The sequence below is a fragment of the Podarcis vaucheri genome (genome assembly GCF_965113315.1).
Source record: "Podarcis vaucheri genome assembly, chromosome: 12".
NCBI lineage: Eukaryota > Metazoa > Chordata > Lepidosauria > Squamata > Lacertidae > Podarcis > Podarcis vaucheri.
Genome location: NC_138750.1, coordinates 60,228,364 through 60,241,975, shown reverse-complemented (window position 1 = coordinate 60,241,975; position 13,612 = coordinate 60,228,364). Strand labels below are relative to the sequence as shown.

Sequence of the window (13,612 nt, the reverse complement as noted above, 5' to 3'; positions counted from 1 at the left end):
CCAAAATAGGGGCGCAAGCGCGCGCGCAAAGGGGAAGCGCCTACCTTGGCAAAATAGAGCATCCACAGCTCGTAGAGGCGCTCCTTGGAAGCCATGGCGCGGGGCGGCTGCGCCTCCCGTCCCTCCGTTCCCGGCTCACGCGGCGGCCAGATCCATGGCGCGGCGGCGGCGGCGCCTTTTCCCCTGGGCGGGCGCAAGGGCAACTTTACGCGCGGCGCTGCCTTTCACTCCAAGCGGCGCGCAAAGCTCCCCCGGGCGCCGCGCTCGGCTCCCTCCGCCATGCTGGTGGCGACGGCCGCTGCCAGCCCTCGGGCTCCGGCTCCGGCTCCTCCTCCTCTCCCAGCACCTGATTCGCGGCCCGGCCCCGGCCCCGAGGGAGGAGAGACGCCGCCGCCTCGCCGGCAACGCCGCCGCCGCCGCTGCTCCTCCAGGTGTGCGCCACGGCGCGCAGCCTCGCCTGGGGGCGCACGGACTCCTCGCCTTTGGGGTGGGGTGGGGGCCCCGATTCGGCGAGGCGCTTTTACTCCAGAGTAGTCCCGTGGCCGCCAGCTGCGGAAGCGGGGAAATGCCTCCCCGTTCTGGGCCTGATCCTGAGCTTCAGGCAGGGAGAACTGCCTCGCTTTACTCGCGAGGAGTCCCCGCGGCCTGCGGCGTTGCTTGTGGTTAGGGCTCAAATGCCCGTTTCCCCCCCGCCCGGTCTTCTTTTGCGGCGAGTTCAAAGGAGGGGCTTTACTCCCGAGTAGGTTCAAGGATTGTTGCTATTTATTAAATTAGCCTCTCGAGCTCCTGGGATCGCGACCCCAACGGCTGCCACTCCCCCCCCCCTTCCAACAGCTCAAGGCTTTGCCTTCTGCCGGACAGGTCTTACTCGGGAGTAAAGCCCGCTGAGCTCCATGGAACTTACTCCCGGGTAAGTGCGTCTTGGCTTTTTTTTAAAATGTTGGCTTTTATTTATTGAATTGAATTTCTACACCGCCCTTCATCCGAGGGTCACAAGGCGGTTTACAGTAGAAAAACGCAAGAAACACGTAACTTTCTTGTGGGAGGGGTTTCTCACGTTAGTGGCGATGCGGGTCTAGACTTGGAAGCGAAACCTCTACGCGCACAAGTTTAATGGGACTCTTCCCTCCCGTTGAGCAAGTATGCAAGTTGCGACCCCTCTTCGCGCGCTGGCTCGGGGCCGGACCCTTCCGTAAACAGGAGTAAACGTGTTGCAGGACAGCAGTGATAACAAGACTGCCCGGGAAGCTTTAGCTGAGATTTCTGCATTGCAGGGGGGTTAGACTAGATGACCCCAGGGGGCCCAACTATGACTTGACGCTCTCTAGGGGTGCAGTTGGAAAATAGCCCAATTGCAGTTACACCCAAAACAGACCACAACTCTTAAGTGTGTGTGTAGTCAGGATCAGTCCAGTGTGCCCTTGTAATACTGGGAACATACAAAAATACCAGCTATTTACTTTTTCCTTCTTTTTTAAAGTAATTTTTATCAGTTTCCCATTTAATAATATATAATCATATCACTGTTACCCACTATACCTCTCTGGCTCTTTAAAGCCCATCCACTTCCTTCCTTCCCTCCCGCCTCATGGCTTTCAAAATCATCCTTTATATCATTTCATTTTATATACTTTTCCCTATTCTTGTTTCCTGCTTGGCAGGGGGTTGGACTCGATGGCCCTTGTGGTCTCTTCCAACTCTATGATTCTATGATTCTAGATTCACTCATTACAAAAAGACATTAAAATTTAGGTTAAAATAAAAAGGGAGAGAGCTTTTCGTTACGAGTCTTCAGGCAACCCTGCTAGTGATGCTCATTGCTTGCAGTAATCTTTCAAATATTGTATAAATTTATTCCAGTCCTTTTGGAATATTTTATGACGCTGGTTTCGGATTTTTCCCGTCAGCTTTGCCAGTTCTGCAAAATCCATCATTTTCATCTGCCACTCCTCTTTCGTTGGTACTTTTTGCTGTTTCCATTTTGGATCTAAAAGGATTCTTGCCGCGGTTGTAGAATACGTGAACAGTCTTTTATCATTTCTCTTTTTTTTTTTGTATCTCTTCACCTACTATTCCCAGTAAAAAGGCTTCTTATTTTTGAACCTTTTCTTTAACTCATTATATATCGTTTCCCAGAAAGCCTTTACCTCTTTATAAGTCCACGGCATATGGTAAAATATACCTTCCTTTTCTTTGCATTTCCAACACTTGCTAGCTCTGGTCTTACACATTTTAGCAAGTTTTGATAGTGTTAAATACCATCTGTACATTTTCATCACATTTTTGCTAAGTGCATTGCATGCAGTAAAGTTAATACAGTGGTACCTTGGGTTACAGATGCTTCAGGTTACAGACTCCACTAACCCAGAAATATTACTTCGGGTTAAGAACTTTGCTTCAGGATGAGAACAGAAATCGTGCTCAGGCGACACGGCGGGAGCAGGAGGCCCCATTAGCTAAAGTGGTGCTTCAGGTTAAGAACAGTTTCAGGTTAAGAATGGACCTCCAGAACGAATTAAGTACTTAACCCGAGGTACCACTATACCTTCATCCCACAGTCTTTCCAAAGATTCTATTAGCTTTCAAGAAGTGGAATTCTTTGCCTTTTTATAGTACAGTACAGTGGTGCCCTGCAAGACGAATGCCTCCCAAGACGGAAAACTCGCTAGACGAAAGAGTTTTCCGTTTTGGAGGTGCTTCGCAAAACGAATTTCCTATGGGCTTGCTTCGCAAGACGACAATGTCTTGCGAGTTCCTGCTGGTTTTTCCCCCTTTCCCCCCTTTTTCTAAGCCGCTAAGCCGCTTATCAGCTGATCCGATCAGCAGATAAGCCGCTAAAAGCCGCTAATAGCGCTAATCCGCTAATCCGTCAATGGGCTTGCTTCGCAAGATGAAAAAACCGCTAGACGAAGAGAATCACAGAACGGATTCTTTTCGTCTTGCGAGGCACCACTGTAGAAGCAAATGAAAGTAATTCCTTTCTGACTTTAATATGCTGCAGGCAGCCTACCAAACCTCTTGAGTATATTTAGGATTGTGGCGTGTGATGTTTGGGTTAACTTAAGTACAGATGCCTTATACTGTACCATGAGTAGGCAACCTAAGGCCCGGGGGCTGGATCCGGCCCAATCGCCTTCTCAATCCGGCCCACAGACAGTCCGGGAATCAGCGTGTTTTTACATGAGTAGAATGTGTCCTTTTATTTAAAATGCATCTCTGGGTTATTTGTGGGGCATAGGAATTCATTCATTTCCCCCCAAAAAATATAGTCCGGCCCCCCACAAGGTCTGAGAGATGGTGGACCGGCCCCCTGCTGAAAAAGTTTGCTGACCCCTGCTTTATATACTGTATTCTTAACTCTAACTTCCTCCAGCACCACTTAGAAGTTACCCCAGCTGAGTTCCAGGAAGCTATTTGGCCTATTAAGACCTATTGAGGTCAACAGGACTTTCAAGTAATTCTGCATAGGATTCCAGCCTTTGCTAAGCTTTGGCATCAACCAGTTTGTTTTTTTAATTGGGGTTTTTTTTGGTATTCTGTTTTATAAAATTAAAGAACTATAAGAAGAAATCAAACACAGCATTAGCCAGTGTTCAAGACTTAAAACGCTAAAATAATGTATAATAGGTTAATTAATTGGTTAAAGGGAAATGTTTTTAATTGTGTAACACCACCGACCACCTTAACTTGTACTGCAATCTGTGCAAAGTTACTCAAAAGTAAGTCTGTGTTTAATGGGGCTTACTCACAGCTAATTCAGTTTTCAAAGTGGCTGGAAACTCTCAAGTAGTATAAGAATAGGCAAGAAAGCAAGTTTGTATGGAAGCTTCTTGATTTCTGGTTTAACTGATTCAGCCCTTATCAGTTCCACACGCTGTCAGAAATCCTTGGTGAAATCTGCAAAATATTTTTACCCTTTGGATGCATTTATAACCAAGCAAGGACTAAACTGGATTAATGGTGAATGTAAGACTAAATCATTTTTATCAGTGCTTTTATTCTGCGTTCCCAATCATATTCCCAGGAGTGGTTTGCAAGATTTTATTATTTTTTAAAAAATATTTTTTGTTTGAGTTTACAAGTATAGAGTTATAACAATACCATAAATATCAACATTTAGAGATTTCTCTGAATCTCTAGACTTCCCGCCATCCCCTCCTTGGGCTTTATTGTCAACATTTTCAGATACATATTATTTCATAATCCATATTTTAAATCTGTCCATATTGTCCATAGTATTTGTTACATTACAAGTGTTATTAAAATCCTGCTAATGTTTTCATCTGCTTACAGTGGTTTCCTAAATAAATTGTAGTCCCCCCCCCCATTTTTTCTTAAAGTTATTGTCTTGGTTCCTGAGCTTTCCAGTCGGTTTTGCCATTTTGGCATAGTCCAACAGCTTGGTTTGTCATTTCTAGGAACTTTATCTTCTTTCCATCTCTGGGCTAGTGGCATCCACACAGCTGTTGTTGCATACATAAAAAGTTTTTTCTGATCCTTTGGAATATCGGTACTTACAATTCCTAATAAAAATGCTTCTGGTTTTTTAATAAAAGATATTTTAAACATTCATTTTCATTTCATTATATATCATTTCCCAGAATGCTTTTATGACTTTACACGACCACCACATATGATAAAAGGTACTTTCTTTTTCTTTACATTTCCAGCAGGTATTTGGATTTGACTCATACATTTTTGTTAACTTAAAGGTAAAGGGACCCCTGACCATTAGGTCCAGTCGCGAACGACTCTGGGGTTGCGACGCTCAGCTCGCTTTATTGGCCGAGGGAGCCGGAGTACAGCTTCTGGGTCATGTGGCCAGCATGACTAAGCCACTTCTGGTGAACCAGAGCAGCGCACAGAAACGCCGTTTACCTTCCCGCCAGAGTGGTACCTCTTTATCTACTTGCACTTTGACGTGCTTTTGAACTGCTAGGTTGGCAGGAGCTGGGACCGAACAATGGGAGCTCACCTCTCCGTGGGGATTCGAACCGCCAACCTTCTGATCGGTGAGTCCTAGACTCTGTGGTTTAACCCACAGCACCACCCGCTGTGTATATTGGGAATGCCCATTGAAAAAGCCTGCAGACACCCTCTAAACCAGTGATGGCCAAACTCGGCCCTCCATCTGTTTTGGGACTACAATTCCCATCACCCCTGACCACTGGTCCCGTTAGCTAGCGATGATGGGGGTTGTATTCCCAAAACAGCTGGTGGACCAAGTTTGGCCATCACTGCTCTAAACCATAGATAGGCAAACTAAGGCCCGGAGGCCAGAACCGGCCCAATCGCCTTCTGAATCCGGCTCATGGACGGTCCAGGAATCGGTGTGTTTACATGAGTAGAATGTGTCCTTTTATTTAAAAGGCATCTCAGGGTTATTTGTGGGGTATAGGAATTCGTTCATTCCCCCCCCCCAAATACAATCCAGCCCCCAACAAGGTCTGAGGGATGGTGGAGTGCCCCCCTGCTGAAACAGTTTGCTGACCCCTGCTCTAATCCTCTGAAAACCCTAGAAAAAGCCCTCTTAAAAATAAGCAGCGCTTGTCCGGCTGGTGGGAATGGTGGCAAATCAACCAAGCGACCACAATTTCTCCCCCCAAGCTACCTTGCTCAAACGCACGCTCTCCATAGACCTTGACGGTTTGTGCAAGGGCTCTTGTGAAAACACTTGCAAAGGCTTGTGGGATTGCTAGGCACTTTTCACCCCATTTTCCCATTTCTGCGCTCTCTCTTAGGGCCCTTCCCCCCTCTTTCCATTGCTTCCAGGTTCGCGGCAACGCGTGTGGTTGTGAACCATAGCTGTCAACTTACAGATTTGAAAATAAGGGACCAGCTGCCTTGGAAATAAGGGATCAGCAGCCAAAATAAGGGATTATCCTAGCACATGTTCAACTTCTGAGCCCCTCCGAGCCAAAGGCAGAAAGCCCAGCCAGCAGCCAAACGAAGCCTCAAGCGGTGGTTCCCACAGCGCAGCAACCCGGCAAAGGGGATGCAGCAAGGAAAACCACCGTCACCTCTCTGCTGGGAAGCGCTGAGCAAAGGCGAGTCCCCAGGCAATGCGGCCGATTTGATCGCCACAAGGCATGCAAGCTCTACCCCCCAGTCGTTCTTAGACTCCTTATTGGGTGAGCAACGCAGCCAAGCAACACAGCTGGAGCCTCCCTCCTCCCTGGCCAGCAGGGAGGGAGGGAGGGAGGGGAGCTGCTTCCTTTGAAACCCGGGAAATTTAAGGGACATCATCAATAAGGGACAGCAGCGGAACATGGCGCTGGGATAAGGGACCTTCCCGCCAAATAAGGGACGGTTGACAGCTATGTTGTGAAAGTATTGAATGTGCGTGAAATGGCTATGTTGCCTGTGTTGCACACACGGGTCCAGTTGTGTGTGTGTGGTTTGGTGTGGGAATGACAGCCAGGGTCAAGAGAAATGGTGTTTGGCTGGCCACATGCAAAGAGGCAGGGCACCTTTAAGATTTCAGGAGATGGACTGTCCACAGGTGCTCCTGGTCTCCAGGAGGAAGGGCAGGATATAAATGGAGGAAAGTTATAATATGATAATTAAGGTAAGTGAGTTCCACCTGCAGAGATCCCATCTTCTGCACAGCTGTTAAAGATGCAAGAGCTTTGGCTCCACAGTCAATGTTTCTGAATGGCCCTTGCTGGAAATTGCAGAAGACAAGATCTTGCAGGCTTTTTGCTTGATGGGCTTTTTGCTTGGTCCTACATTTGGGGTCTTCCTTTGCATCTGAGCCCCCCTAGTAGTTTTATTGAATTTATATACTACCCTATACCCGGGGGTCTCAATATTCAAAATCAAAAAGTACATAATAATGTACATAGGTAAAGGTAAAGGGACCCTTGACCATTAGGTCTAGTCGTGACCAACTCAGGGGTTGTGGTGCTCATCTCGCTTTATGAGCCGAGGGAGCTGGCGTACAGCTTCCGGGTCATGTGGCCAGCAGGACTAAGCCGCTTCTGGCGAACCAGAGCAGCGCACGGAAACGCCGTTTACCTTCCTGCCAGAGTGGTACCTATTTATCTACTTGCACTTTGAGGTGCTTTCAAACTGCTAGGTGGGCAGGAGCAGGGACCGAGCAACGGCCGCTCAGCCCATCGCAGGGATTAGAACCACCGACCTTCTGATCGGCAAGCCCTAGGCTCTGTGGTTTAACCAATAAAGTACATAATAAAAATGAAAACAACAACCCAATGTTGTTGTTGTTTAGTCGTGTCCGACTCTTCGTGAACCCCTGGACCAGAGCACGCCAGGCCCTCCTGTCTTCCACTGCCTCCCACAACTTGGTCAAACTCATGCTAGTAGCTTCGAGAACACTGTCCCACCATCTCGTCCTCTGTTGTCCCCTTCTCCTTGTGCCCTCCATCTTTCCCAACATCAGAATCTTTTCCAGGGAGTCTTCTCTTCTCATGAGGTGGCCAAAGTATTGGAGCCTCAGCTTCAGAATCTGTCCTTCCAGTGAGCACTCAGGGCTGATTTCCTTAATAGCCCCCCCCAAAAAAAAAACACACACGCACAACAACAACACATCTTAAAAGGGCATAGGATGTCAATCAGATCAACCAAAAGCCTGGTTGAACAGGAACATTTTTGCCAGGTGCCTAACGGTGTATAATGAAGGCTCCAGGCGAATCACTCTGGAACTGCTCCCAACAGAATATTAAAAGCACAATAAAACATCACACATAAAAAACTTCCCTACACAGGGTTGCCTTCAGATGTCTTCTAAAAGTCAGATAGTTGTTTATTTCCTTGACATCTGATGGGAGGGCATTCCACAGGGTGGGTGCCACCACCGAGAAGGCCCTGTGCCTGGTTCCCTGTAACCTCTCAGGGAAGGAACCACCAGAAGGCCCTCAGAGCTGGACCTCAGTGTCCCCACAACACCCCTGCAAGGCAGGAGAGGTAGGGACTGGCCCAAGACCATCCAGTGAGATTTGTGGCCGATTGGGGATTTGAACCCTGGTCTCTCAAAACCTGGTTCGACCCTCTAACCACTACACCACAATAGCTCCTTCAAACAGCTTCCGGAAAAGGTACATCTTAGCCAGCCAGCCAGCCATAGACAGGGACAGATACACTTCAGTGCAAAGTTCTACATATATGGAGCCACCACTGCAAAGGCCCTGCCCTGGGCCTCCCCACCTTTCATTTCACCCCACATAGGGACCGCTTAGAGCAGGCACCCCCAAACTCAGCCCTCCAGATGTTTTGGGACTACAATTCCCATCATCCCTAGCTAAGAGGACCTGGGGTTACTGGAAACCACAGGAGAGGAGAGGTGTATAATAGGCTTCCTCAACCTCGGCCCTTCAGATGTTTTTTGAGACTACAATTCCCATCATCCCTGACCACTGGTCCTGCTAGCTAGGAATCATGGGAGTTGTAGGCCAAAAACATCGGGAGGGCTGAGGTTGAGGAAGCCTTGTGTATAATGAAGGCTTCAGGCAAGGAGAGGGCTCTTGTGGTTGGATCCTGTTTGTGGGATCTGGCATCTGGTTGGCTGCAGTGGGGACAGGATCCTGGACTACACGGGCCTTTGGCCTGATCCTGCAGGCTCTCCTTATGTCCTTTTTTATATATATAATTTTTTATTAGTTTTTTAACATATCATTTTCAACAGTCATTAAACATACTTTTACATCTTACTCAGTTTTTTTGACTTCCATCAGTCCTGTCTGAAAATTTTCCAGTCTAATCTCTTAGTATGCATTTATTATTTTCCTTATTATATTTCAATCTCATAACCAATATCTCTATCTTTTTCTGCTTTGTAACACTTCGTATAGTTCTCCTTACAAAACTCCTACTAGCGTAATTTGTTGATTACAGTCGCACTTCAAATAATTCATATACTTCTTCCAATCTTCTGTAAATCTCTGGTCCCGCAGGTTTTGAATCCTTCCTGTCATTTTGTCCAGTTCTGCATAGTCCATTAATTTCGTCTGCTATTCTTCTTGGCTCTCATGTTCTTATGACTTTAAAGCAGAAGGAATGCCTGCAGCTATGAAAGTTCAAGAAGAATCGATGAACCTTCGTGGTTCTTCTTACTCTGCTCTTGCGTAAATCTCCAAACTGCAGGAAGGGACTTAGCAGAGCGCATGATGCCCAGCGCACTGCTTCTCTGCAGGCCATGTGGGTGTTGACATTGCTACACGTCCCACTTCTGCATAAGAGCATGCGGTTGCAAAATTCTACCAATGACTGTGCATAACATCACTAGATGTCTATCATATTGGGCGGAGTTTAGGCTGTCCCTTATTCCTTATTGAAATCCCCGGACCCTCTATCTCCTCCACCCTCTCTCAGATTGTTGTTGTCGTTTAGTCGTGTCTGACTCTTCGTGACCCCCTGGACCAGAGCACACCAGGCACTCCTGTTCTCCGCTGCCTCCCGCAGTTTGGTCAAACTCATGCTGGTAGCTTCGAGAACACTGTCCCACCATCTTGTCCTCTGTCGTCCCCTTCTCCATGTGCCCTCCATCTTTCCCAACATCAGGGTCTTTTCCAGGGAGTCTTCTCTTCTCATGAGGTGGCCAAAGTATTGGAGCCTCAGCTTCAGGATCTGTCCTTCCAGTGAGCACTCAGGGCTGATTTCCTTCAGAATGGAGAGGTTTGATCTTCTTGCAGTCCATGGGACTCTCAAGAGTCTCCTCCAGCACCAGAATTCAAAAGCATCCATTCTTCGGCGATCAGCCTTCTTGATGGTCCAGCTCTCACTTCCATACATCACTACAGGGAAAACCAGAGCTTGAACTAAATGGACCTTTGTTGGCAAGGTGATGTCTCTGCTTTTTAAGATGCTGTCTAGCATCACATACTGGTATTTAAATTCCCGGACCCTCCCTCATTCCCCTCCTCTGTTTCACACATAGGCAGGCACCATTTTTGGGTGATCTGTGTCTGTAGATCAACGCTCTACATCACAACACAACAAAAGTCAGTCGCAAGGGCAAACATTGCTTATTCATGTATCTCATCGTACAAAAATTCTCTGAAATAACCTCTGAAAGGCTGAGTAATTTATTCTAGGGAGAAGCATTAATCTCTGTCCTTCATCCTTTTTCTTTCTTTCTTTTTTTTTGACGGCTAACTCCTCTTGCTTTGCTTTGATGTCTGCTCCGTACACTGGCTTCTGAATTATTTAAAATGCAAACATCTGGATGAAATAAGCCAGTAACATCAGGACTGCCTTTGCACATTCACGCTGGTAGGGCTGATGTGGAAATGCGGAATTGAGGCAAAATTGGGTGCATTAGAAATGGTTCGGTTTTGAGTGAGGCCAAATAATAATAATATTATTAATAATAATTTATTATTTATACCCCGCCCATCTGGCTGAGTTTCCCCAGCCATTCTGAGTGGCTCCCAATCAAGTGTTAAAAACAGTACAGCATTAAATATTAAAAACTTCCCTGAACAGGGCTGCCTTCAGATGTCTTCTGAATGTCAGGTAGTTGTTTATCTCTTTGACATCTGATGGGAGGGCGATCCACAGGGCAGGCACCACCACCGAGAAGGTCCTCTGCCTGGTTCCCTGTGGTCTCACTTCTCGCAATGAGGGAACCGCCAGAAGGCCCTCAGAGCTGCACCTCAGTGTCTGGGCAGAACAATGGGGATGGAGACGCTCCTTCAGGTATACAGGACCGAGGCCGTTTCGGGCTTCAAAGGTCAGCACCAACACTTTGAATCGTGCTCGGAAACGTGGGCCAAAGTCCCACGCCAAGCAAATGTCAAGATTTGTGGACGGTAAATAAAACAAAAAACTGGGCAAAATCTTGTGTCTCCATCGAATGAAGCTCACAAATGAAAATAAGAATAAAAGTTTGCTTTCAATTCCGTAATGGTTAAAGATACCCTGATTTCTATCAAGAGAAAGGGAGCTCTTGTTTTCTGTTGATTATTGTTAGGTTTATTATGGAAAGAATCAATACTTTGGTGATTTACTCCCAAATAAGTGTGCATATATTTACCTGGGAGTCTGCCCCATTGAATTCTGTGGGACTTACTTCTGAGTAGTCATGTCTATGTTTGCTACGATAGTGTGCTACATAAATTACCAATGGCCAGCTGTATTGATTCTCTCCATAATAAACAATAATCAGTAATAACCAATAATCCATGGGACGTGGGTGGCGCTGTGTGTAAAACCTCAGCGCCTAGGACTTGCCGATTGCATGGTCGGCGGTTCGAATCCCTGCGGCGGGGTGCGCTCCCGTCGTTCGATCCCAGCGCCTGCCAACCTAGCAGTTCGAAAGCACCCCCGGGTGCAAGTAGATAAATAGGGACCGCTTTCTAGCGGAAAGGTAAACGGCGTTCCGTGTGCTGCGCTGGCTCGCCAGATGCAGCTTGTCACGCTGGCCACGTGACCCAGAAGTGTCTGCGGACAGCGCTGGCTCCCGGCCTCTTAAGTGAGATGAGCACACAACCCTAGAGTCTGTCAAGACTGGCCCGTACGGGCAGGGGTACCTTTACCTTTACCTTTAACCAATAATCCAAAACATGAAATATACTGATTAGGCTTGCCAAGTTCTATTTCCCTTCCAGTAAACTTTCTCTGTTGTAGAAAGTGATATAGAAATGCCTTCAACTCAAGCAGTAGGTCCACTTGCAATCCTATCCCCATTGTCAAATCCAGCACAATCCTAGGCATGTTTTCTTGGAAGTAAATCCTGTTCAGAATGCCCAAGATTGTATTCTGACATGATAACTGTTGGCAGGTGGTTTTTTTTTAATGGAAATGAATTTATCTTGTTTTACAGTATTGTATTGTTTGCGACACTGAATTTTTACCAATGGCTGGTCTAATATTGACAGCTGCTTTATGAAGGCCTTCCCCCTTCCCTTTACTCAGCGTGCCAGCTAAGCAAGCATATGCATGCCCAGGTAAAGGGTAAAAGGACCCCTGACCATTAGGTCCAGTCGTGGCCGACTCTGGGGTTGCGGCGCTTATCTCGCTTTATTGGCCGAGGGAGCCAGCGTACAGCTTTCGGGTCACGTGGCCAGCATGACTAAACCGCTTCTGGCGAATCAAAGCAGCGCACGGAAACGCCGTTTACCTTCCTGCCGGAGCGGTAGCTATTTATCTACTTGCACTTTGCCGTGCTTTCGAACTGCTAGGTAGGCAGGAGCAGGGACCGGACAACGGGAGCTTCGAACCGCCAACCTTCTGATCGGCAAGCCCTAGGCTCTGTGGTTTAACCACCCGCGTCCCATATGCATGCCTACTCAGAAGTAAATCCCGCTGAATTCAATGGGGCATATTGCCGGGTAAATGCAAACTGAATAAATCAAATAATAATAAACAAATAAGAGTGCATTGGTTCACAAGCTTATCCATGGTTGTTGTTGTTTTGCAGATGTTAGCCCCAGTTATGGTGTTATTTATTTATTTTGTAAAATTTAGACATCCTCCCTCAATGGCAAGTTAGTGGCGCAGCAATAAAACTGCTAGCATGTTTGCCGAGTGAAGCAGGGTCCAGTATGGTTTCAGCCGGTTAGACCGCGTCTTCAGTTTCTGGCATTGCGAGGGGGGTTGGACTAGATTTCCCTCGAAGGTCCCTTCCTACCATTCTATGATTCCCTGGTGGGCCTCTCTCACCCTCAATGAAACATATGTTGTGGATATTTCCTCACATTTATCATGCTATTTTTGTGATATACAAATGACATGAGAAAACTTGGGGGGGGGGGAACCATAATATGGACAAATTTTAAGAAAACGAAATTAAGTACTGCGCTAGATGATTGACTGGGACGCGGGTGGCGCTGTGGGTTAAACCACAGAGCCTAGGACTTGCCGATGAGAAGGTCGGCGGTTCAAATCCCCACGACGGGGTGAGCTCCTGTTGCTTGGTCTCAGCTCCTGCCAACCTAGCAGTTTGAAAGCACGTCAAAGTACAAGTAGATAAATAGGTACCACTCTGGCAGGAAGGTAAACGGCATTTCCATGCACTGCTCTGGTTCGCCAGAAGCTCCTTAGTCATGCTGGCCACATGACCCGCAAGCTGTACGCCGGCTCCCTCGGCCAGTAAAGCAAGATGAGCGCCGCAACCTGAGTTGGCCACGACTGGACCTAATGGTCAGAGGTCCCTTTACCTTTACTTTGGATGGTTGACTAAGTGGTAGATGCATGATGGAGTGACGGGAAATTGTGAGAAATTCAAGAAGAATGTATTGTGATGGGATGTAACATATATTACTATTTTCTTTTTTTTCTTCTGGATTACTTTTTTGTTTGTTATTTCTTTTTCATCTTAATAAAGCGTATTAAAAAAAAAGAAAATTTGGGGGAAACCCCCCAGTGCAGAGTCCCTCCTGAGTGGGGAAAGCGCTCTGTGCATGGTCAGAGTCACTGTGGCTGAACAGACCCCTCCTCCAACCAAAAGGGCCACCTTCTTCTCTCTTATGCCCCAACCTACATTAACCCCTCTCAAAATAAAATTAAATCCTCCTCACAACTTTGTGCCCCTCCCCCACTTTTCTTCCGATCGATGATCTCTGCGCTCTGCTCGCCTCGCCTCCCTCCGCACTCACAACTCCGCCCATCGACCACTCGGCAGTCTCCCGCCGCGCGCCGGGCCCTGCGCTCC

The 13,612-nt window shown here is 47.2% G+C and overlaps 1 protein-coding gene across 3 annotated transcripts in view; it reads right to left on the bottom strand.

The window, feature by feature from the left end:
* The window catches only part of NBEAL2 (neurobeachin like 2), a 219,421-nt gene extending 219,146 nt beyond the window's left edge, over positions 1 to 275 (bottom strand). For 2 of the 3 annotated variants that reach the window (XM_082192090.1, XM_082192092.1), the window contains exon 1: positions 45 to 275. In XM_082192090.1, the coding sequence (XP_082048216.1) occupies positions 45 to 95 (51 nt within the window). In that variant the 5' untranslated portion in view covers positions 96 to 275. The remainder of the gene's footprint in view (positions 1 to 44) is intronic. The other variant, XM_082192094.1, reaches the window with a different exon arrangement.
* Between the last annotated feature and the right edge of the window lie 13,337 nt (positions 276 to 13,612).